General features: G+C 38.9%; 1 protein-coding gene across 1 annotated transcript; it reads right to left on the reverse strand.

Moving 5' to 3' along the window:
* Positions 1 to 489: 489 nt before the first annotated feature.
* On the reverse strand, positions 490 to 5840 carry LOC308348265 (uncharacterized protein). Its single transcript, XM_080812248.1, has 2 exons — positions 5601 to 5840; positions 490 to 962 (listed from the first exon to the last, which is right to left on the reverse strand). The coding sequence occupies exons 1-2, from the start codon at positions 5826 to 5828 to the stop codon at positions 870 to 872; spliced, it is 321 nt and encodes a 106-aa protein (XP_080668374.1). The 5' UTR covers positions 5829 to 5840; the 3' UTR covers positions 490 to 869.
* Positions 5841 to 23532: the final 17692 nt, after the last annotated feature.

A 23532-nucleotide genomic window follows, 5' to 3' on the forward strand; every position in this document is an offset into this window, starting at 1 on the left:
CTAATGTGAGCTGCGTCTTTGCTACTTTGGTCAGCTGAGAAATCTTTTTCCTTACTGTTTAAAAGGAAATGGGATTTCTGAATTTTTATTCTAAAAATTGTGAATTCCAGTTCTTTCTTATTAGTAGATGTGAGTCTTTCTTCTTTCTTTTTATTGCTTAAGAGAACAAGGAAAATTCTAGGCGTATGATTAGTGTTTTAGAAGACATTTTATATAAGTTTCTTTGTAATTTATCGGTTGTTACTACTTTACGTTAACAAAGTTTTGAAATGAGATAGAGGGTCACCAGAATCAGTATTTAGGCAAAAATTATCAAGTGTTTATTATTCTGTGAAGGGCTTGGAACTCTACCAGGATATTTTCACTCGAAACACCAAAAATTAAGATGAGTGAACAATTTCCAAGTGGTTCTTGTCTTCCATCCTATTGTCCATATTCCAAACTGTGAGCATTCTTTTTTTTTTCATTTTATTTTATTTTATTTCTTTTCGGTGTTCCAGAATTCATTGTTTATGTACCACACCCAGTGCTCCATGCAATATGTGCCCTCCATAATACCCACCACCAGACTCACCCACTGCCCCCCTCCAAAACCCTCTGTTTGTTTCTCAGAGTCTACAAAGTCTCTCATCTCCCCCTCTAATTTCCCCCAACTCACTTCTCTCCATCTCCCCATGTCCTCTGTGTTACTCTCTATGCTCCATAAGTAAGTAAAACCATATGATAATTGACTCTCTCTGCTTGACTTATTTCACTCAGCATAATCTCCTCCAGTCCCATCCATGTTGATACAAAAGTTGGATATTCATCCTTTCTGATGGAGGCATAGTATTCCATAGTTTCCATAGTATATATGAACCATTTCTTCTTTATCCATTCGTCTGTTGAAGGGCATCTTGGTTCTTCCCACAGTTTGGCGACTGTGAGCATTCTTGTTTTTCACCCTGGTTAAGCACTGGATACTAAGAAAAGAAAAAAAGAGAGCAAGGGAGTGAGAAAAAGTGAGAGAGAGAGCAGGAGTGAGGAGTGAAAGTTCTAACTGGAGGAGCAATAAAGATTTCATAAGTTCATTTCAGCTCAGTAAATATTTATTGATCATCTTGCCATAAGTTAAGTATATCATAGTTATCTGATAGTGAATAAGGACGAAAGTGAATAAGTGAGGAAAGCTCCTTAATTATTCAGGAGCACACAAACTTGTGAGAGAGATGGGTAAATGCATTTTTACTGTTACCAGGCTAATTCTGGTAACAGCTATCATAAAGTCACCAAAGATGAGCATACACAGAGTTAAGGAGCAGAGGCTCTGTAAGAAGACAGACCTGGGCAAGGCTAGCTCCGCTCTTTATGTTTTTGTAACCTTGGCTAAGGTGTTGACTGTCTTAAAGAGCCAGTGTCCTCATTTATATATGGAGATAAGGGTCACTTTGAGGATTACAGGCATAGAAGATTATATGCATAGATACCTGCATAGATTATATGCATAGATACCTATATGCATTGACATAAAATGGTAACTGAGTGATAGGAAAGTCCAGAGAATGAAGGGATTAAATCCTACTGGGAAATTGTGGATACCCTCCTTGAGATAGTGAGATTTTATTTTGGTGCTGAAGAATGAACAGGTCTCTGATAGGAGCCATGAAAAGAAAAGGCATTCTGGGCAGAGGAAGGTATGTAGTCAGAGGTTGCAAAGGATAGAAAAGGAGGATCCAGAGAGCCTGGGAGGGATTTGGGTGTGTTTGTTGTAGGAGAGCCTCTGGATGCCACTCATGCTCAGAGTTTGGAGACTTTGAATGCCAGGTCAAGAAATTCAGACTTTAATTTTAGTAAGAGTTATATATTTGACATGAATCTCAGTTTTCAAAGAGTTTCCTTGTAAGTTAAAAAGAAGTTTTTATAGCCTATGAGGTAGGTCAGGAAAATATTACATAATCTCACTGCAACATGAAGAAATTTATTTTCAAGGAGGTTAAATAAGAAGTTCAAGGCTGCAGGCCCAGTAAGTAGTAGACTTAGATCTGGGTCTCACATTCTTTGGCCTAGACTAAGTGTCTTGCCCAAGATACTACCTCTGCTTACAGTGAGTTCAGATGAAGGTATTGATTAGGGGGGCCCAGTGAGAGCTGTCTTTTAAGAAGGGAACTCCACTTGGAGTGAATAGCATTGAGGAAAGACACTGGAGTTGGGAAGACCAGTTGGGGGTAGTGGGTCTTTAAGTTTGTCAAAAAGAGGGATAACAGGGACCTGAACTAAGGAACTTCCAGGGCAAATAGAGAAGGGAGCACAGAGATAGCCTTCACGAAGATAGAATCAAGAGGATGGGAAGACCAATTAGCCACGGACGGTGAACTTTAAGTAAGGAGAAGCAGTTTATGGTTTTGACTTGACCAGCCGAGAAGGGGGATATTCATGCTTAGAGAATTTGAGGTGTTTTTATTGTTCCCTGTCTTTTCAGCAACAAACCTTGGAGAAGTTGACCAAAATTGAAAAGTAACTAATGACATTTGAATTGTTGACATTTCATTTTTGACCTTATGTTGACACAGCACATCTAGGTCTTTATCTCATGATTGAATTAAGTAGCTGAGACCATCTGATATAATGATTATTATTTCTAGTTCTTTGTTCTTCTCATCTATAAAATGGGGAATATACTGATTTGCCTCCTGGGCTTCTATTGCATGAGTTAATATATTTAAATCACAACAATGTCTGGCACGTATAAATTGTTTCCCATTATTGTTTTTGGTTTTATTGTTGTTAAGTTTCAGTTCTGTGGGCTGTATATAATGAATGGGCTGACAGGGAAAATCCCACAGGCCAGTTTTACACGGGTGAGGAGGAGAGGCAAAAGATTTAGAGAACTCAACCCCTGGAATGAATTTATGAATTCACCTCTGTATGAATTTGTGAATTTCAGCCTCTGATCTAGAGTGGGGAAAAGTCAAGATCCCTGTTGGCTTATTTTCTATTTTGTTATGAGTTGACAAAGAGAAAGAGAAACCTTGAAATATCATTTCTTCAGTCACTGACCATTCTAGTCTGTCTAGTCTGTCTAGTCTGTCCGTCATTGCCATGGGAAACTAACTCTAAATTAAGAGTAAATTATTTGGTCCCTTGGTTCATTCATGAGGAAATGGAATTTATCATGGGGTGAGGAAGAATTGCCAAATAAGAGAGAGCCTCATAAATAAAACTCTTCAAATCACTACCCCAACATACTTTCAGGGAACCAGAACATGTATACCTCAATGTAACATTTTAATGAACATTTTAAATGAAGTCCCCAAACACAAAGTTTGTCATTTCAGAAAAGAGGAATGACTTCTAATTTCATGAGCCTTCAGGAGTACCTTTCCAACCACTTCCAGCCCACCCAAGCACCTATTTCCATACTGCCACTCTCTTTCCTTTCTTGCTACTCTTTATTTTGATCCGGTAAAGTAGTCAGGAGTATATGGCCCAGAATTCCACTACCGGGTGCTTAGTGGAATAATAAACACTGGGTATTTACCTGAATAATATAAAAATACTAATTCTAATATAATAATGTAATATAATAGTAATATAAAAATACTAATTCTAAAAGATATTCTAAACCCCTATGTTTATTGTAGCATTGCTTACAATAGCCATGATATGGAAGCAACCAAAGATGAATGAATAAAGAAGATATGGTATATACATAATGGAATATTACTCAGACACAAAAAAGAATGAGATCTACCATTTGCAAAAGCATGGGTAGAGATAGAGAGTATAATGCTAAGTGAAATAAGTCAGTCAGAGAAAGACAAATACCATATGATTTCACTCATTTGTGGAATTTAAGAAACAAAATAAAGAAAAAGAGACAAACAAGAAAACAGACTCTTAACTATAGAGAACAAACTGATCATGGTCCTCAGAGGGGAAATGGGTAGGGGGAGATGCATGAAATGGATGAAAGGGATTAAGAGGACACTTATCATAATGAGCACTGAGTAATGTATAGAATTGTTGAATCGCTATATTTTACACCTGGAACAAGTATAACACTGTATGTTAATACTGCAATTAAAAATAAAGAAGATGGAAAAAAGATAAAATAAAATCAGATTAAATGAGAGAGGAAGGGAGAGAGAAAAGAAGTTACAGGAATATCCAGAGTTTGGTCTTTGTAGTGTTAAGCTGAAAACAATACCCATCAGGGAACCAGAACTGAGAGGAGGAGGATGCTTAGTAGGGCTTCAGCAATTTGGGATCACAGATCCCATTGAGACCAAAAATCAAAGGTAGACTTTTACCTCAAAGAATGTTTAAATACAAATATCTGCAAAATGTTTACTTATAATGTCAAGGGCTGTGAACTCCCTTAAGCCCATGTTGGGACAGGAACTGCACCTACTGTGGGAGAGCTGGCAGTAACTCTGGGCTTCCTCCTTGCTGAGTCCCCTGTTAGGCAGAGGAGGGAGAGAGGGAAATAACAGTGCTTGGGGGTGAATCCCTGGACTGGGATTCAGTTCAGTTTTCCAGCTTCTTTTCATTTTCTGCATTCCGTAAATACTAGGACAGTCAGCTTTCTAGGAACATCTGCCAGGATTGTTGGTAGGATGCAGGAAACCTGACATTGGGAGAGAAAAAAGGAAGAGTAGGGAAAGAACATGTGTGGTCTGAGTGAGCTGGTTGCTTCCTCTCTGTGCCATTTGGGTACATTTGACTGCTATGAAATACATGAGACCACATATATTAAAATAGAAGCTTCTTTTGGAGTTACTGATTCACTACGTTAGTCAGGCCTTACAGAAGGATTTTCCCAGAGAGGGCTCATTCAAGTGCAGAATTTTGAGGGAAGTGGGGAAAAACACTCTAAGGAAAAATTGTATTTAAAAAAGAGGTGCTGGGGCGCCTGGGTGACTCAGTCAGTTAAGCATTCGCCTTCAGCTCATGTCATGATACCAGGGTCCGGGGATCGAGCCCCACATTGGGCTCCTTGTTCAGTGGGAGCCTGCTTCTCCCTCTCCCTGCTGCTCCCCCTGCTTGTACTCTCTCTCTCTCCCCCTCTCTGTCAAAAAAATATATAAAATCTTAAAAACTTTAAAAAATAAAAAAAAGTGAAGTAGTGAAAGTAAAGTAAAAATGTGTGGACAATAATGGTAAGAGAAGGAGGAGTCAAGATGGCAGAGAAGTAGCAGGCTGAGACGACATCGGGTAGCAGGAGATCAGCTAGATAGCTTATCTAACCATTGTGAACACCTACAAATCCAACGGGAAATCGAAGAGAAGAAGAGCAACAATTCCAGAAACAGAAAATCGATCACTTTCTGAAAGGTAGGACCTGCGGAGTAGTGCATCCAAAGCGACGGGAAGATAGACCCCGGGGGGAGGGGCCGGCACCCGGCAAGCGGCGGAGCGACTTTTAAAAGTCAGCTCCACTGGGAGACATCGCTCCAGAGGCTAAACCAGGGGGAAACCCAGGCGGGGTCAGCATAACCCCAGGTCCCGGGGTGTCACAGAAGGACTGGGGGTGTCTGAGTGCCGCAGAGCTCGCAGGTATTAGAGCGGGGAAGCTGGCTACAGCGACAAAGCCGAGGAGTGAGCTCTAAGCCCAGGGTTACCTTGTGCCGGTTGCAACTGGGTGGGCTCAGAGCACGGCCGGAGGCCACAGAGATGAAAGCGACCAGGCGCTTTTCTCCAGCTCCAGCAATTGACTGCTTTCCTCGAGGCGTGACTGCAAGCCAGGGAGGCGGGGCAGTTGGGCGCTTTGATCTGAGAGCGCACTGAGGAGCGGAGCCCCAAGCTCTCGGCTCCTCCGGGCCGAGAGATTGGGAGGCCGCCATCTTCATCCCCAACCTCCAGAACTCTACGGAAAGCGCTCAGGGAACAAAAGCTCCAGAAAGCAAACCAGAGCGAATTACTTAGCCCGGCCCCTGGCAAGGGCGGTGCAATTCCGCCTGCGGCAAAGACACTTGAGAATCACTACAACGGGCCCCTCCCCCAGAAGATCAACAAGAAACCCATCCAAAACCAACATCAGTCACCAAGAACAGCAGAATTCCACAGCAGGAGAAAGCAAATCTTATCTGGACAAAATGACAAGGCGGAAAAACTCACCTCAAAAAAAAGAACAAGAGGCCGTACCGAAGGCTGGAGACCTAATCAATACGGACATAGGTAACATGACAGATCTAGAGTTCAGAATGACAATTCTCAAGGCTCTAGCCGGGCTCGAAAAAGGCATAGAAGATATTAGAGAAACCCTCTCCGGAGAGATAAAAGCCCTTCCTGGAGAAATAAAAGAACTAAAATCTAACCAAGTTGAAATCAAAAAAGCTATTAATGAGGTGCAATCAAAAATGGAAGCTCTCACTGCTAGGATAAATGAGGCAGAAGAAAGAATTAGTGACATAGAAGACCAAATGACAGAGAATAAAGAAGCTGAGCAAAAGAGAGACAAATACTGGACCACGAGGAGAGAATTCGAGAGATAAGCGACACCATAAGACGACACAACATTAGAATAATTGGGATTCCAGAAGAAGAAGAAAGAGAGAGGGGAGCAGAAGGTATATTGGAGACAATTATTGGAGAGAATTTCCCTAATATGGCAAAGGGAACAAACATCAAAATCCAGGAGATGCTAAGAACGCCCCTCCGAATCAATAAAAATAGGTCCACACCTCGTCACCTGATAGTAAAATTTACAAGTCTTAGCGACAAAGAGAAAATCCTGAAAGCAGCCCGGGAAAAGAAGTCTGTACCATACAAGGGTAAAAACATTAGATTGGCAGCGGACCTATCCACAGAGACCTGGCAGGCCAGAAAGAACTGGCATGATATATTCAGAGCACTAAACAAGAAAAACATGCAGCCAAGAATACTATATCCGGCTAGGCTATCATTGAAAATAGAAGGAGAGATAAAGAGCTTCCAGGACAAACAAAAGCTGAAAGCATTTGCAAACACCAAACCAGCTCTACAGGAAATATTGAAAGGGGTCCTCTAAGCAAAGAGAGACCCTAAAAGTAGTAGATCAGAAAGAAACAGAGACAATATACAGTAACAGTCACCTTACAGGCAATACAATGGCACTAAATTCATACCTCTCAAGAGTTACCCTGAATGTTAATGGGCTAAATGGCCCAATCAAAAGACACAGGGTATCAGAATGGATAAAAACAAAACCCATCAATATGCTGCCTACAAGAAACTCATTTTAGACCTGAAGACACCTCCAGATTTAAAGTGAGGGGGTGGAAAACAATGTACCATGCTAATGGACATCAGAAGAAAGCTGGGGTGGCAATCCTTCTATCAGATCAATTAGATTTTAAGCCAAAGACTATAATAAGAGATGAGGAAGGACACTATATCATACTCAAAGGGTCTGTCCAACAAGACGACCTAACAATCTTAAATATCTATGCCCCTAACATGGGAGCAGCCAACTATATAAACCAATTAATAACAAAATCAAAGAAATACATTGACAGTCATACAATAATAGCAGGGGACATTAACACTCCCCTCACTGAAATGGACAGATCATCTAAGCAAAAGATCAACAAGGAAATAAAGGCCTTAAATGACACACTGGACCAGATGGACATCACAGATATATTCAGAACATTCCATCCCAAAGCAACAGAATATACATTCTTCTCTAGTGCACATGGAACATTCTCCAGAATAGACCACATCCTGGGTCATAAATCAGGTCTCAATCGGTACCAAAAGATGGAGATCATTCCCTGCATATTTTTGACCACAATGCTCTGAAGCTAGAACTCAATCACAAGAGGAAATTTGGAAGGAACGCAAATACATGGAGCCTAAACAGCATCCTTCTAAAAAATGAATGGGTCAACCAGGAAATTAAAGAAGAATTGAAAAAAATCATGGAAACAAATGATAATGAAAACACAACGGTTCAAAATCTGTGGGACACAACAAAGGCAGTCCTGAGAGGAAAATATATAGCGGTGCAAGCCTTTCTCAAGAAACAAGAAAGGTCTCAAATACACAACCTGACCCTACACCTAAAGGAGCTGGAGAGAGAACAACAAAGAAAGCCTAAACCCAGCAGGAGAAGAGAAATCATAAAGATCAGAGCAGAAATCAATGAAATAGAAACTAAAAAAACAATAGAACAAATCAACAAAACTAGGAGCCGGTTCTTTGAAAGAATTAATAAGATTGACAAACCCTTGGCCAGACTTATCAAAAAGAAAAGAGAAAGGACGCAAATCAATAAAATCATGAATGAAAGAGGAGAGATCACAACCAACACCAAAAAAATACAAACAATTATAAGAACATACTATGAGCAACTCTACGCCAACAAATTTGACAATCTGGAAGAAATGGATACATTTCTAGAGACATATAAACTACCACAACTGAACCAGGAAGAAATAGATAACCTGAACAGACCCATAACCAGTAAGGAGATGGAAATAGTCATCAAAAATCTCCAAACAAACAAAAGTCCAGGACCAGACGGCTTCCCAGGGGAATTCTACCAAACATTTAAAGAAGAATTAATTTCTATTCTCCTGAAACTGTTCCAAAAAATAGAAATGGAAGGAAAACTTCCAAACTCATTCTATGAGGCCAGCATCACCTTGATCCCAAAACCAGACAAGGATCCCACCAAAAAAGAGAATTACAGACCCATATCCTTGATGAACACAGATGCGAAAATTCTCACCAAAATACTGGCCAATAGGATCCAACAGCACATTAAAAGGATTATTCACCACGACCAAGTGGGATTTATTCCAGGGCTGCAAGGTTGGTTCAACATCCGCAAATCCATCAATGTGATACAATACATTAATAAAAGAAAGAGTAAGAACCATATGATACTCTCAATAGATGCCGAAAAAGCGTTTGACAAAGTGCAGCGTCCCTTCCTGATTAAAACTCTTCAAAGTGTAGGGATAGAAGGCACATACCTCAATATTATCAAAGCCATCTATGAAAAACCCACCGCAAATATCATTCTCAATGGAGAAAAACTGAAAGCTTTTCCGCTAAGGTCAGGAACACGGCAGGGATGTCCGTTATCACCACTGCTGTTCAACATAGTACTAGAAGTCCTAGCCTCAGCAATCAGACAACAAAAAGAAATTAAAGGCATCCAAATTGGCAAAGAAGAAGTCAAACTGTCACTCTTTGCAGATGATATGATACTATATGTGGAAAACCCAAAAGGCTCCACTCCAAAACTGCTAGAACTTGTACAGGAATTCAGTAAAGTGTCAGGATATAAAGTCAATGCACAGAAATCAGTCGCATTTCTTTACACTAACAACAAGACAGAAGAAAGAGAAATTGAGGAGTCAGGCCCATTTACAGTCGCACCCAAAACCATAAGATACCTAGGAATAAATCTAACCAAAGAGGCAAAGAATCTGTACTCAGAAAACTATAAAGTCCTCATGAAAGAAATTGAGGAAGACCCAAAGAAATGGAAAAATATTCCATGCTCATGGATTGGAAGAACAAATATTGTGATAATGTCTATTCTGCTTAAAGCAATCTACACATTTAATGCAATCCCTATCAAAATCCCACCCATTTTTTTAAAGAAATAGAACAAATAATCCTAAAATTCATATGGAACCATAAAAGACCTCGAATAGCCAAAGGAATATTGAAAAAGAAAGCCAAAGTCGGTGGCATCACAATTCCAGACTTCAAGCTCTATTACAAAGCTGTCATCATCAAGACAGTATGGTACTGGCACAAAAACAGACATATAGACCAATGGAACAGAATAGAGAGCCCAGAAATAGACCCTCAACTCTATGGTCAACTAATCTTCGACAAAGCAGGAAGGAATATACAATGGAAAAAAGACAGCCTCTTCAACAAATGGTGCTGGGAAAATTGGACAGCCACATGCAGAAAAATGAAATTGGACTATTTCCTTACACCACACACGAAAATAGACTCAAAATGGATGAAGGACCTCAATGTGAGAAAGGAATCTATCAAAATCCTTGAGGAGAATGCAGGCAGCAACCTCTTTGGCCTCAACCGCAGCAACTTCTTCCTAGGAACATCGCCAAAGGCAACAGAAGCAAGGGCAAAAATGAACTATTGGGATTTCATCAAGATCAAAAGCTTTTGCACAGCAAAGGAAACAGTGAACAAAACCAAAAGACAACTGACAGAATGGGAGAAGATATTTGCAAACGACATATCAGATAAAGGGCTAGTATCCAAAATCTATAAAGAGCTTATCAAACTCAATACCCAAAGAACAAATAATCCAGTCAAGAAATGGGCAGAGGACATGAACAGACATTTCTGCAAAGAAGACATCCCGATGGCCAACAGACACATGAAAAAATGCTCCACATCACTCGGCATCAGGGAAATACAAATCAAAACCACAATGAGATACCACCTCACACCCGTCAGAATGGCTAAAATTAACAAGTCAAGAAATGACAGATGCTGGCGAGGATGCGGAGAGAGGGGAACCCTCCTACACTGCTGGTGGGAATGCAAGCTGGTGCAACCACTCTGGAAAATAGTGTGGAGGTTCCTCAAAAAACTGAAAATAGAGCTACCCTATGACCCAGCAATTGCACTCCTGGGTATATATCCTAAAGATACAAACGTGGTGCTCCGAAGGGGCACGTGCCCCCGAATGTTTATAGCAGCAATGTCCACAATAGCCAAACTGTGGAAAGAGCCTAGATGTCCATCAACAGATGAATGGATAAAGAAGATGTGGTATATATACATGATGGAATACTATGCAGCCATCAAAAGACATGAAATCTTGCCATTTGCGACGACGTGGATGGAACTAGAGGGCATCATGCTTAGCGAAATATGTCAATCGGAGAAAGACAGCTATCATATGATCTCTTTGATATGAGGAAGTGGAGATGCAAGGCGGGGGGGGGGTTGGGGGGAGGTAGGAAAAGAAAAAATGAAAAGATGGGTTTGGGAGGGAGACAAACCATAAAAGACTCAATCTCAAGAAACAGACTGAGGGTTGCTGGGGGGAGGTGGGACGGGAGAGGGTGGTGGGGAAATGGACATTGGGGAGGGTATGGGCTATGATGAGTGCTATGAAATGTGTAAACCTGGCGATTCACAGACCTGTACCCCTGGGGATAAAAATACATTATATGTTTATTAAAAAAAAAAAAGAAAGAAAGTGAGGGAATCAAGAAACACTTATCATGCAAATGGATGTCAAAAGAAAGCTGGAAGAGCAAAATATATATTGGACAAAACAAACTTTAAGACAAAGACTGAAAAAAGAGATGAAGAAGGGCACTATATCATAATAAAGGGGACAGTCCAACAATAAATTCTAACAATTGCAAATATTTATGCACCCAACATGGGAACACCCAAATACATAAAACTATTAATAACAACTGAAAAGTAACTTATTGATAATAATACAATAGAAGCAGGGGAATTTAACACCCCCCTACATCAATGGACAGATCATACAAACAGAAAATCAACAAGGAAACAATGATTTTGTATGGCACACTGGACCAGATGGATTTAACAGATATATTTAGAATAGTTCATTCTAAAATAGCAGAATATACATTCTTTTCAAGTGTACATGGGACATTCTCCAGAATAGGTCGAAATCAGGCCTTGATAAATACAAAAAGATTGAGATCATACCAGGCATACTTTCTGACCATAGCGCTATGAAACTTGAAGTCAACAACAAGAAAAAATTTGGAAAGATCACAACTACTTGTGATCTACACAACTTGTAGTGTAGTACACAACTACTACACAACTTGCTACTTAACAATGAAGAGGTCAACTAGAAAATCAAAGAAGAAATTTTAAAATGCCTGGGAACAAATAAGGGAAATACAGAGTGATACAAGTCTACCTTAAGAAGCAAGAGAAATCTCAAATAAATAACCTAACCTTACACCCAAAGGAGTTAGAAAAATAACAACAAACAAAGCTAGCAGAAAGAAGGAAATAATAAGGATTAGAGCAGAAACAAATGATATAGAAACTAAAAAAGCAATAGAACAGATCAATGAAATGAGGAGCTGGTCCTTTGAAAAAATTAATAAAATTGATAGACCTCTGGTCAGACTTATCAAAAAGAAAAGAGAAAGTACCCAAATAAATGAAATCACAAATAAGAAAGGAGAAATAACAACAAACACCACTTAAATACAAATAGTTATAAGAGAATATTATAAAAAAAGGATATGCCAAGAAATTGGACAACCTAGAAGAAATGGGTAAATTACTAGAGACATATTAACTACCAAAACTGAAACAGGAGAAAATAGAAAACTTGAACAATTAACCTGCAAAGAAATTGAACTAGTAATCAAAAAATCTCCCAAAAACAGAAGTCCAGGGACAGATGCGTCTCAGGTGAATTTTATAAGGACTTAAAGAAGAAATGGAAAGGTATTCCATGCCTGTGGATTGGAAGAACAAATATTGTTAAAATGTTTATACTACCTAAAGCAATCTACACAATTAATGCAATCCTGATCAAAATATCAGCATTTTTCACAGAGTTAGAATGAACAATCCTAAAATTGTATGGAACCAGAGAAGACCTCAAAAAGCCAGAGCAACTTTGAAAAAGGAAAGCAAAGCTGAAGGCATCACAATTCTGGACCTCAAGTTATACTGTAAAGCTATATAGCGATCAAAACAACATGGTACAGACTCAAAAATAGACACAGCTCAATAGAACAGAACAGAAAATGCAGAAATGAATGCACAACTATATGGTCAATTAATTCCCAACAAAGCAGGAAAGAATATCCAATGGGGAAAAAAAGATCCCTTCAACAAATGGTGTTGGGAAAACTGGACAGTAACATGCAAAAGAATGAAACTGGACCACTTTCTTACATTACACACAAAAATAAACTCAAAATGGATGAAAGACCTAAATGTGAGATAGGAAACCATTAAAATCCTAGAGAACACAGGCAGCAACCTCCTTCACGTTGGCTATAGCAACTTTTTAATACATTTGTCTCCTGAGGCAAGGAAAAGAAAAGCAAACATAAACTATTGCAACTTTATCAAAATAAAAAGCTTCCGCACAAAAAAGGAAACAATCAATAAAACTAAAAGGCAACCTACTAAATGCAAGAAGATATTTGCAAATGACATAGCTGATAAAGGGTTAGTATCCAAAATCTATGAAGAACTTATCAAACTGAACACCAAAAAACGATCCAATTAAAAAAATGGGCAGAAGACATGGATAGATATTTTCCGAAGAAGACAGCAGATGGCCAACAGACACATGCAAAGATGTTCAACATCATTCATCATCAGGGAAATGCAGATCAAAACTACAATGAGATACCACCTCACCCCATCAGAATGGCTAAAATCAGACACACAAGAAACAAAAGGTATTGGTGAGGATATGAAGAAGAGTGAATCCTCTTGTACTGTTGGTGGGAATGCAAACTAGTAAAGCCACTCTGGAAAACAGTATGGAGTTTCCTCAAAAAGTTAAAAATAGAACTACCTCACCATCCAGCAATCACACTACTAGATATTTACCCAATGAATTCAAAATTACTAATTCAAAGGGACACATGCACCCTGATGTTTATAGTAGCATTATCTACAATAGCCAAATCATGGAAAGAGCCCAAATGTTCATCAAATGATGAATGGATAAAGAAGATGTGAGATACACACACACACACACAGTGGAATATTACTCAGCCATGGAAAAGAATGAAATCTTGCCATTTGCAACAACATGGAGGAATCTAAAGAGTATTATGCTAAGCAAAGTCAGTCAGTCAGAAAAAGACAAAACTACAATGATTTCATTCATATGTGGAATTTAAGAAACAAAACAAATGAGCATAGGGGAGAGAGAGAGAGAGGCAAACCAAAAAACAGACTCTTAATTACAAAGAACAAACTGAGGGTTACCAGAGGGGAGGTTGGTGGGGGGATGGGTGCAACAGGTGATGGGGCTGAAGCACTTGTTGTGATGAGCACCAGGTGACGTATGGAAGTGTTGAATCACTAAATTGTACACCTGAAACTAACATTACGCTGTAAGTTAACTAACTGGATTTTAAATAAAACCTTTTTAAAAAGTTTAAAATCTGCCGCAAAAATATTATAAGATGGAATAAAAGAAGGCAGCATTAGGGAAAAACAAACAGGGCAAAGGAAGTGGTAAAAAGTTATCAATTAAAATGTATAAGGCAAATGAATGAAACCCCAATATAAAGCAGGGGTCACTGACTGGCATAAAAACAAGATTTGACAATCTGATGCCTACATGAGACACACTTAAAATATAAGCGGCTAAAGGCCAGAGTAATTTAAAGTCTGTTATATCTGAACAAATACAAAAAAAAAAATCTGGTGTTTTTTACCATGGCAAAAAATAAGGACAAATTAATAAGATTATAATTAATCAAATAAATTTATACATAGTCATATTAAATAACAAACTATCTAACAATATGGCATGCGTCTATTCCAAATAACGTAGTAACAATATATTCTGAAGAAAAATAGATTAAAAATGGGAAATATCACTATATCTGAAAACCTCATCAGTTTACAATGTCAAGTTTTGTAGATATCAAATTAAGAATCAAGATAAAACAGGGCGCCTGGGTGGCTCAGTGGGTTAAGCCTCTGCCTTCGGCTCAGGTCATGATCTCAGGGTCTTGGGATCGAGCTCTGCATTGGGCTCTCTGCTCAGCAGGGAGTCTGCTTCCCCCCCTCTCTCTGCCTGCCTCTCTGCCTACTTGTGATCTCTGTCTGTCAAATAAATAAATAAAATCTTTAAAAAAAAAGAATAAAGATAAAATAATTTGAAAAACTGTATTAAATAATAAATGACATAAGTTTGTAATAGCAAAAATGTAATGACAAGACAGAAAAACCATCTTTTTTTTTTTTTTTTACTAATTCCATATCGATTACTTTTTATAATTGCTTAGGTAAGAAAAATAAAATATATTAGAAAGACAGAAAACCTATATATCTTATATTTTTGCCTTCCCTAACGTGATGAATAACAAAAGCAATCTCTAAAATTGCTCAACTACGTGAAAAATTTTGAATTATCCCTTTAATGCCTGTATCATGGAGAAAATCCAGGTGATAATTAAATATTTTTAAAGGATATATATGTGTGTGTGTGTGTGTGTGTGTGCATAAACATTTATATATATAAAATTCATATATAGAATAATAAACATACCATCGGGAATATCTTAATATTATGGAACATAACCCTCACATACGATAGTAAATGTTAAAAGAGATAGAATATAACACCCATTACATTTTTTTTATTCCTATAGAGATGCTTAACTTGTTTAAAAATCAGAGAAAATAACCAGAAAACAAGATCCAGATAAGGCAAATTTCTTTCCTGTGAGTGTGTATGTATGCGTGTATGAGAGAGAGAGAATGTGTTTCACAAGGAGATTTATCATGGCCTTAGAGACAAAAAATATTATAAATATAACCACCACAAGTAACAATAAAAACTCTCACAGATGGAACAGCTTCCCCCGGACCAGCCACTGTGCTCAGCAATTTTCATTTTTATCTCATTAACCTGTGACTCTCCACCGTCTATTCTGCTATTCCTCTCAACTTCCACTAAGTCACGCATGATAGAAGTTGGCCTATCAGACAGGGCTGGCATAACACTGCTAGAGACTGTTAAGGTCGACTTTGTAAGTAACTTTGGATAACATAATAGAAAACCTATCATTTCAATCATTCTAAAGTAGCTAAAATAAGCATCAGAAGTTTTATGACAAAAGGGAAATAATTTGAAATGTGAACATCTTATTAAACATGACATTATATTATTTGTATTAGATACCACTATAAACAGTTTCAGTGGCATAGAAATTAAGATGTTGATATTCATTTGATATTTCACTTTCTCAAATGAAACCTTACCCTACTCTAGTCTCTCTCTCAAATAATTGCCTTTAGCTCTCTGTGTGCTGTTCAGAATTTATTTTAGAGGCTTTGGGTTTTTTTTTTTTCTTAAGATTTATTTATTTGACAGGGAGAGAGAGAGAAAGTACAAACAGGGGGGAATGGCAGGCAGAGGAAAAAGGAAAAGCAGGCTCTCCACACAGCAGGGGGAGCCCGATGTGGGACTCGAACGCAGGACCCTGAGATCATGACCTGAGCCAAATCAACTAAGCCTAACCAACTAACCACCCAGCCAGGCGCCCCAATTTTAGAGTTTTTAAAATTTTTTTATTTATTTTATTTTTTTAGAGGTTTTGAAAGAACAAGAACATAAAAGGTTATTGGATGCCTCTATATACAATATTCATGATTTTTGTTACAATTATTACCGATAGCATGGTGACAATCAATAAATATCCGTCAAAACTTATTCCATAAATGAAACTCTTGAGTTCCAATTTTTAAAAAGTAGACCTCAAGGTGAGGTTAAATGCAAAGGAACAAATGTATCCCCCAAGTAAACTAATTTAGCATTATTTATACCACTTCCCATATAAACACCATATGGATGGTAACTAGACATTTGGTGGTGATTACTTTGAAACTTATACAATGTTATATATATGCCAATTTTAAATGCCAAAAATAATAAATAAATATAAATACCCTATGGCATATATACCACATAATTGAGTATTTAAATAGCCCATAACCAAACCAACAATGCCATCAATTTCTATAAAAGCCCATCGTTGAATCAGATTCATTTATCAACATAGCCCTGACCTAATACTTCTAGAACTCTTACGGACAAATGGTGACATACAAAATGAATCTTTTGCAAAAATAGCTATTAATTTCTATGTTCCACTCTTTTCCACAGCTTGAACAGAATTTCACTGTTCTTTCCTTGAAGTACAAAACCAAAATATAACATTGTTAAGATTATTAAAACTGTCCAACAAATACCTAGATGAGGTTTCAAATGTCATTTCTACTGACCTTGCAAAAATGTTAGACAAGACTGCATCACTGTGATAGGGCTCCCAGAGAATGTGGAGGAAGCCAACGACCACATCTTCAACCTAGTGGAGGAACATCTGGCTGATGGGGTTGACAGCAACGCACCGCAGGTGTACATGAAGCCACCAGCCCATGAGGAGTCCAAGGAGCCCTCCAAGGGCTTTGTGGTACGGGATGCTCCCTGGACTGCCAACAGCAGCAAGAAGACTCCTAATATGAGCAGCTCTGAAGAATTTTCCAGCTTTGGGGCTCAGGTGGCACCCAAGACTCTCTTACAGGGCCCCAAATGATAATGACCAAAGAGCAGAAACCTCTCCAGCCTACTGATCCAAACCCCACTACACATGGTTTGTCTCAGTCTGGACCCTCCGTATATTGTTCACACTTCTTCCTCCCCGAGGTCTATCAGTGAAGCCAGGGGTGCCAGCATCCTGCCTGCACTCAGGATCTGCTCCCTGACACCTTTGCTCTGGGATGGCTCTCCACTGTTGTGAACACTAATGGAGGTAATTGGACATTTCCCTCTAAGTGCCCTGGCTTGTCCAGCATGTCGGCAGGCTCCGGCCTCTGCTGTGAGAGTTCCACAGCTGTGGCTGACTCTACTTCCCATGTCATGACCTCAGGAAATAAATTTCCTTGACTTAAAGAAAAAAAAAAATGTTAGGGACCAGTGAAACTGGATTCTCTTGCTCTGAAGAGTACCATGGACCCTTCCATGCAGAAATACAGCAGCAAAAGCAAACTCTTATATAGAACAAAAAAACTGAGGAGTAAATAATCACTTGGTAGAGTAATACACCTTTCTGGACACCTCAAGGCACTTTACAGACAACCCTTGGGGTAAGCATTTCTATCTTCATGATGGACTGAGTAGGAAGGCTGGAAGTACCTGGCCAAAGGAAGAGCAAGTCATGACGGTGATGAGGCAAATGCAAAGCTGATAAAGGTAGCAGCTGCTGGCTAATGTGCCCTTCCTGTGGTTGTGCTAAATGCTTTCCATTTTACATTAGCCTCGTAACACTCTAGGATGCTGATATCATTGCCTGCGATCCCACCCTTTACAGGCAGGTCCAGGCTTAGAGAAGTTAATCCATACGTCCAGGATCACAGCACTAGGAAATTGCAAGAGGCAAGCTTTCAAATCCAAAGTCTGAGCTCTCTCTCTCTCTCTCTCTTTTTTTAATGGTTTTTATTTACTTATTTGACAGAGAGAGAGAAGGAGAGAGAGCACAAGCAGGGGGAGCAGCAGGCAGAGGGAGAGGGAGAAGCAGGCTCCCCGCTAAGCAGGGAGCCTGATGTGGGCCTGGATCCCAGGACTTTGGGATCATGACCTGAGCCAAAGGCAGACGCTTAACTGGCTGAGCCACCCAGGAGGCCCCAAAGTTCAAGCTCTTAACCATCCTACTCATGCAGCCTTCTGAAAATTATTTTCAATGTGATGTATAATGTTGTTTCTTGCAATGAGAACAGTTGGAACAAGGCCAATTTTTGAATAAGTTGAGACAAATAGCTAATAAAAAAAACTTTTATTTTATAAAATAAAAGGGAAGATTTTTCTTCTTTTTTTTTCATCTCATTGACCAATGGGACACTGTGACTACCTTGGGCAGGAAGACTGCAGAGGCAAAGGTGACACTGCTATTGTGATGAGCATTGTTCATACTCGAATCTGGGCATTCTTCTCATTTCAGGACCAATTACATTGTCCCTTTGGAGTCACTAGGCATTTTTTGCTTGAACAAAAGATAAGGAATTATATTTGGAAGTAGTCATGGCTGGATTTTTAAAAATAAATATCACAGACTTATTAGTAAAATGGCCCAAATCCAAAAATTGGGATAAAGGTGTGGCATAGGTCCAATGTTGGTGTGAGAGTAGATGTGCATGAATTTAACATCATTTTCATTTCCCACTTACCCAATGTCCTTGTTTAGGGTGGACCAAGGTAATTGGCAAATTTTCAGACTAAACTTAAATTCTTAAAGACATTTCGGTAGCCATGCCAACTACAAAACTGGTAGGAAAACTGATAGTAAAATGGGCTTTGGAAAGTAAATTATTCAAAGAACAGATGGATTGAAAGTTGACAACTTTCAACATAGTAACACACACAAACACAAAGACTTATAGAGCAGGCAGTGGCATCTTTCTTCTATGCAAGATGCTTTAGGGTATTTTCTAAACACATGGTCCTCCCTCTTTCTTAAAAACTGATCTCTATTTCATTTCATTTTTAGGATAAGTCTCTTCTCCCACAAATATGTTTCAATGTTTGGTAAATAATCACATTTTATATGTAACTGTTGATAGGGAATTTCTGAGAAAGCTTAACATCACACAAGGCTGGCCTCCTAAACTGACTGACTGTGAGACAATAACACAAGAGAATGACTGGGTTTGCAGGACTATTTACTGACCGAACAACTTGAAATGAGTGGGCAAATACCCATTGTTATTATATCACATTATTAGATCATGTTGCTCATTAAACTTGTCCACCTACCAATCTGGAGTAGCCTGCCTCTTTCTTCCACCAATCCTTCCCCTCTATGTATGGGGGCCTATTGGCAAACCAACAAGGACCAAAGCTAACAGTATGGTCTTGGAGCCAGACCAGCTGTGTTTCAATCCCCCAGCTCTGCTACCTACCATCTGGGAAATCTTGGGCAAGTTACTTACCCTCTCTACGCCTCTGTACTTTTCTCAATTATAAAATGGGGACAATAATAGTATCGACTTTATAATTCTATTATGAAGAATGAAGGGGTTATTTAATGTTATTGAATATCTCCCAAACATACCTATTCCTTATACTAAAAACAGAGGGGTTACTATGGTTAGGACAGGTTATGTGATTTCCCCAAAGTCACAAAGTTAATAAGCACCAAAGGTGGGCTTAGTGGCCACCTACTTCACATCTTGTGTCATTATTTTCTCTATGATCTTCAGGACCATGATTTTAAATTATGTGATGATTTACTTTCTTTTCAATGTCAAATCTTGCATAAACTCTTTGGTTATATCAGAGGTAATTACTATGTGCAAACTACATGCAAATTAACTACATATTAAAGGACAGAGAGGAGACAAAAAGAGTTGCATCTAACAATAAAATCCTACAAACTTCTCTTACCATTATTATTTTTTCTTTTTTTCTTTTTTCTTTTTTAATTTTTTATTTTAATAAACATATAATGTATTTTTATCCCCAGGGGTACAGGTCTGTGAATCGTCAGGTTTACACATTTCACAGCACTCATCATAGCCCATACCCTCCCCAATGTCCATTTCCCCACCACCCTCTCCCGTCCCCACTCTCCCCAGCAAACCTCAGTCTGTTTCTTGAGATTGAGTCTTTTATGGTTTGTCTCCCTCCCAAACCCATCTTTTCATTTTTTCTTTTCCTACCTCCCCCCAACCCCCCCCCCGCCTTGCATCTCCACTTCCTCATATCAAAGAGATCATATGATAGCTGTCTTTCTCCGATTGACATATTTCGCTAAGCATGATGCCCTCTAGTTCCATCCACGTCGTCGCAAATGGCAAGATTTCATGTCTTTTGATGGCTGCATAGTATTCCATCATGTATATATACCACATCTTCTTTATCCATTCATCTGTTGATGGACATCTAGGCTCTTTCCACAGTTTGGCTATTGTGGACATTGCTGCTATAAACATTCGGGGGCACGTGCCCCTTCGGAGCACCACGTTTGTATCTTTAGGATATATACCCAGGAGTGCAATTGCTGGGTCATAGGGTAGCTCTATTTTCAGTTTTTTGAGGAACCTCCACACTATTTTCCAGAGTGGTTGCACCAGCTTGCATTCCCACCAGCAGTGTAGGAGGGTTCCCCTCTCTCCGCATCCTCGCCAGCATCTGTCATTTCTTGACTTGTTAATTTTAGCCATTCTGACGGGTGTGAGGTGGTATCTCATTGTGGTTTTGATTTGTATTTCCCTGATGCCGAGTGATGTGGAGCATTTTTTCATGTGTCTGTTGGCCATCGGGATGTCTTCTTTGCAGAAATGTCTGTTCATGTCCTCTGCCCATTTCTTGACTGGATTATTTGTTCTTTGGGTATTGAGTTTGATAAGCTCTTTATAGATTTTGGATACTAGCCCTTTATCTGATATGTCGTTTGCAAATATCTTCTCCCATTCTGTCAGTTGTCTTTTGGTTTTGTTCACTGTTTCCTTTGCTGTGCAAAAGCTTTTGATCTTGATGAAATCCCAATAGTTCATTTTTGCCCTTGCTTCTGTTGCCTTTGGCGATGTTCCTAGGAAGAAGTTGCTGCGGTTGAGGCCAAAGAGGTTGCTGCCTGCATTCTCCTCAAGGATTTTGATAGATTCCTTTCTCACATTGAGGTCCTTCATCCATTTTGAGTCTATTTTCGTGTGTGGTGTAAGGAAATAGTCCAATTTCATTTTTCTGCATGTGGCTGTCCAATTTTCCCAGCACCATTTGTTGAAGAGGCTGTCTTTTTTCCATTGTATATTCCTTCCTGCTTTGTCGAAGATTAGTTGACCATAGAGTTGAGGGTCTATTTCTGGGCTCTCTATTCTGTTCCATTGATCTATATGTCTGTTTTTGTGCCAGTACCATACTGTCTTGATGATGACAGCTTTGTAATAGAGCTTGAAGTCTGGAATTGTGATGCCACCGACTTTGGCTTTCTTTTTCAATATTCCTTTGGCTATTCGAGGTCTTTTATGGTTCCATATGAATTTTAGGATTATTTGTTCTATTTCTTTAAAAAAATGGGTGGGATTTTGATAGGGATTGCATTAAATGTGTAGATTGCTTTAAGCAGAATAGACATTATCACAATATTTGTTCTTCCAATCCATGAGCATGGAATATTTTTCCATTTCTTTGGGTCTTCCTCAATTTCTTTCATGAGGACTTTATAGTTTTCTGAGTACAGATTCTTTGCCTCTTTGGTTAGATTTATTCCTAGGTATCTTATGGTTTTGGGTGCGACTGTAAATGGGACTGACTCCTCAATTTCTCTTTCTTCTGTCTTGTTGTTAGTGTAAAGAAATGCGACTGATTTCTGTGCATTGACTTTATATCCTGACACTTTACTGAATTCCTGTACAAGTTCTAGCAGTTTTGGAGTGGAGCCTTTTGGGTTTTCCACATATAGTATCATATCATCTGCAAAGAGTGACAGTTTGACTTCTTCTTTGCCAATTTGGATGCCTTTAATTTCTTTTTGTTGTCTGATTGCTGAGGCTAGGACTTCTAGTACTATGTTGAACAGCAGTGGTGATAACGGACATCCCTGCCGTGTTCCTGACCTTAGCGGAAAAGCTTTCAGTTTTTCTCCATTGAGAATGATATTTGCGGTGGGTTTTTCATAGATGGCTTTGATAATATTGAGGTATGTGCCTTCTATCCCTACACTTTGAAGAGTTTTAATCAGGAAGGGACGCTGCACTTTGTCAAACGCTTTTTCGGCATCTATTGAGAGTATCATATGGTTCTTACTCTTTCTTTTATTAATGTATTGTATCACATTGATGGATTTGCGGATGTTGAACCAACCTTGCAGCCCTGGAATAAATCCCACTTGGTCGTGGTGAATAATCCTTTTAATGTACTGTTGGATCCTATTGGCCAGTATTTTGGTGAGAATTTTCGCATCTGTGTTCATCAAGGATATGGGTCTGTAATTCTCTTTTTTGGTGGGATCCTTGTCTGGTTTTGGGATCAAGGTGATGCTGGCCTCATAGAATGAGTTTGGAAGTTTTCCTTCCATTTCTATTTTTTGGAACAGTTTCAGGAGAACAGGAATTAATTCTTCTTTAAATGTTTGGTAGAATTCCCCTGGGAAGCCGTCTGGTCCTGGACTTTTGTTTGTTTGGAGATTTTTGATGACTGTTTCCATCTCCTTACTGGTTATGGGTCTGTTCAGGTTATCTATTTCTTCCTGGTTCAATTGTGGTAGTTTATATGTCTCTAGAAATGTATCCATTTCTTCCAGATTGTCAAATTTGTTGGAGTAGAGTTGCTCGTAGTATGTTCTTATAATTGTTTGTATTTCTTTGGTGTTGGTTGTGATCTCTCCTCTTTCATTCATGATTTTATTGATTTGCGTCCTTTCTCTTTTCTTTTTGATAAGTCTGGCTAGGGGCTTATCAATCTTATTAATTCTTTCAAAGAACCGGCTCCTAGTTTTGTTGATTTGTTCTATTGTTTTTTTAGTTTCTATTTCATTGATTTCTGCTCTGATCTTTATGATTTCTCTTCTCCTGCTGGGTTTAGGCTTTCTTTGTTGTTCTCTCTCCAGCTCCTTTAGGTGTAGGGTTAGGTTGTGTATTTGAGACCTTTCTTGTTTCTTGAGAAAGGCTTGCACCGCTATATATTTTCCTCTCAGGACTGCCTTTGTTGTGTCCCACAGATTTTGAACTGTTGTGTTTTCATTATCATTTGTTTCCATGAATTTTTTCAATTCTTCTTTAATTTCCTGGTTGACCCATTCATTTTTTAGAAGGATGCTGTTTAGGCTCCATGTATTTGCGTTCTTTCCAAATTTCCTCTTGTGA

The sequence above is a fragment of the Martes martes genome (assembly GCF_963455335.1).
Source record: "Martes martes genome assembly, chromosome: 8".
Lineage (NCBI taxonomy): Eukaryota > Metazoa > Chordata > Mammalia > Carnivora > Mustelidae > Martes > Martes martes.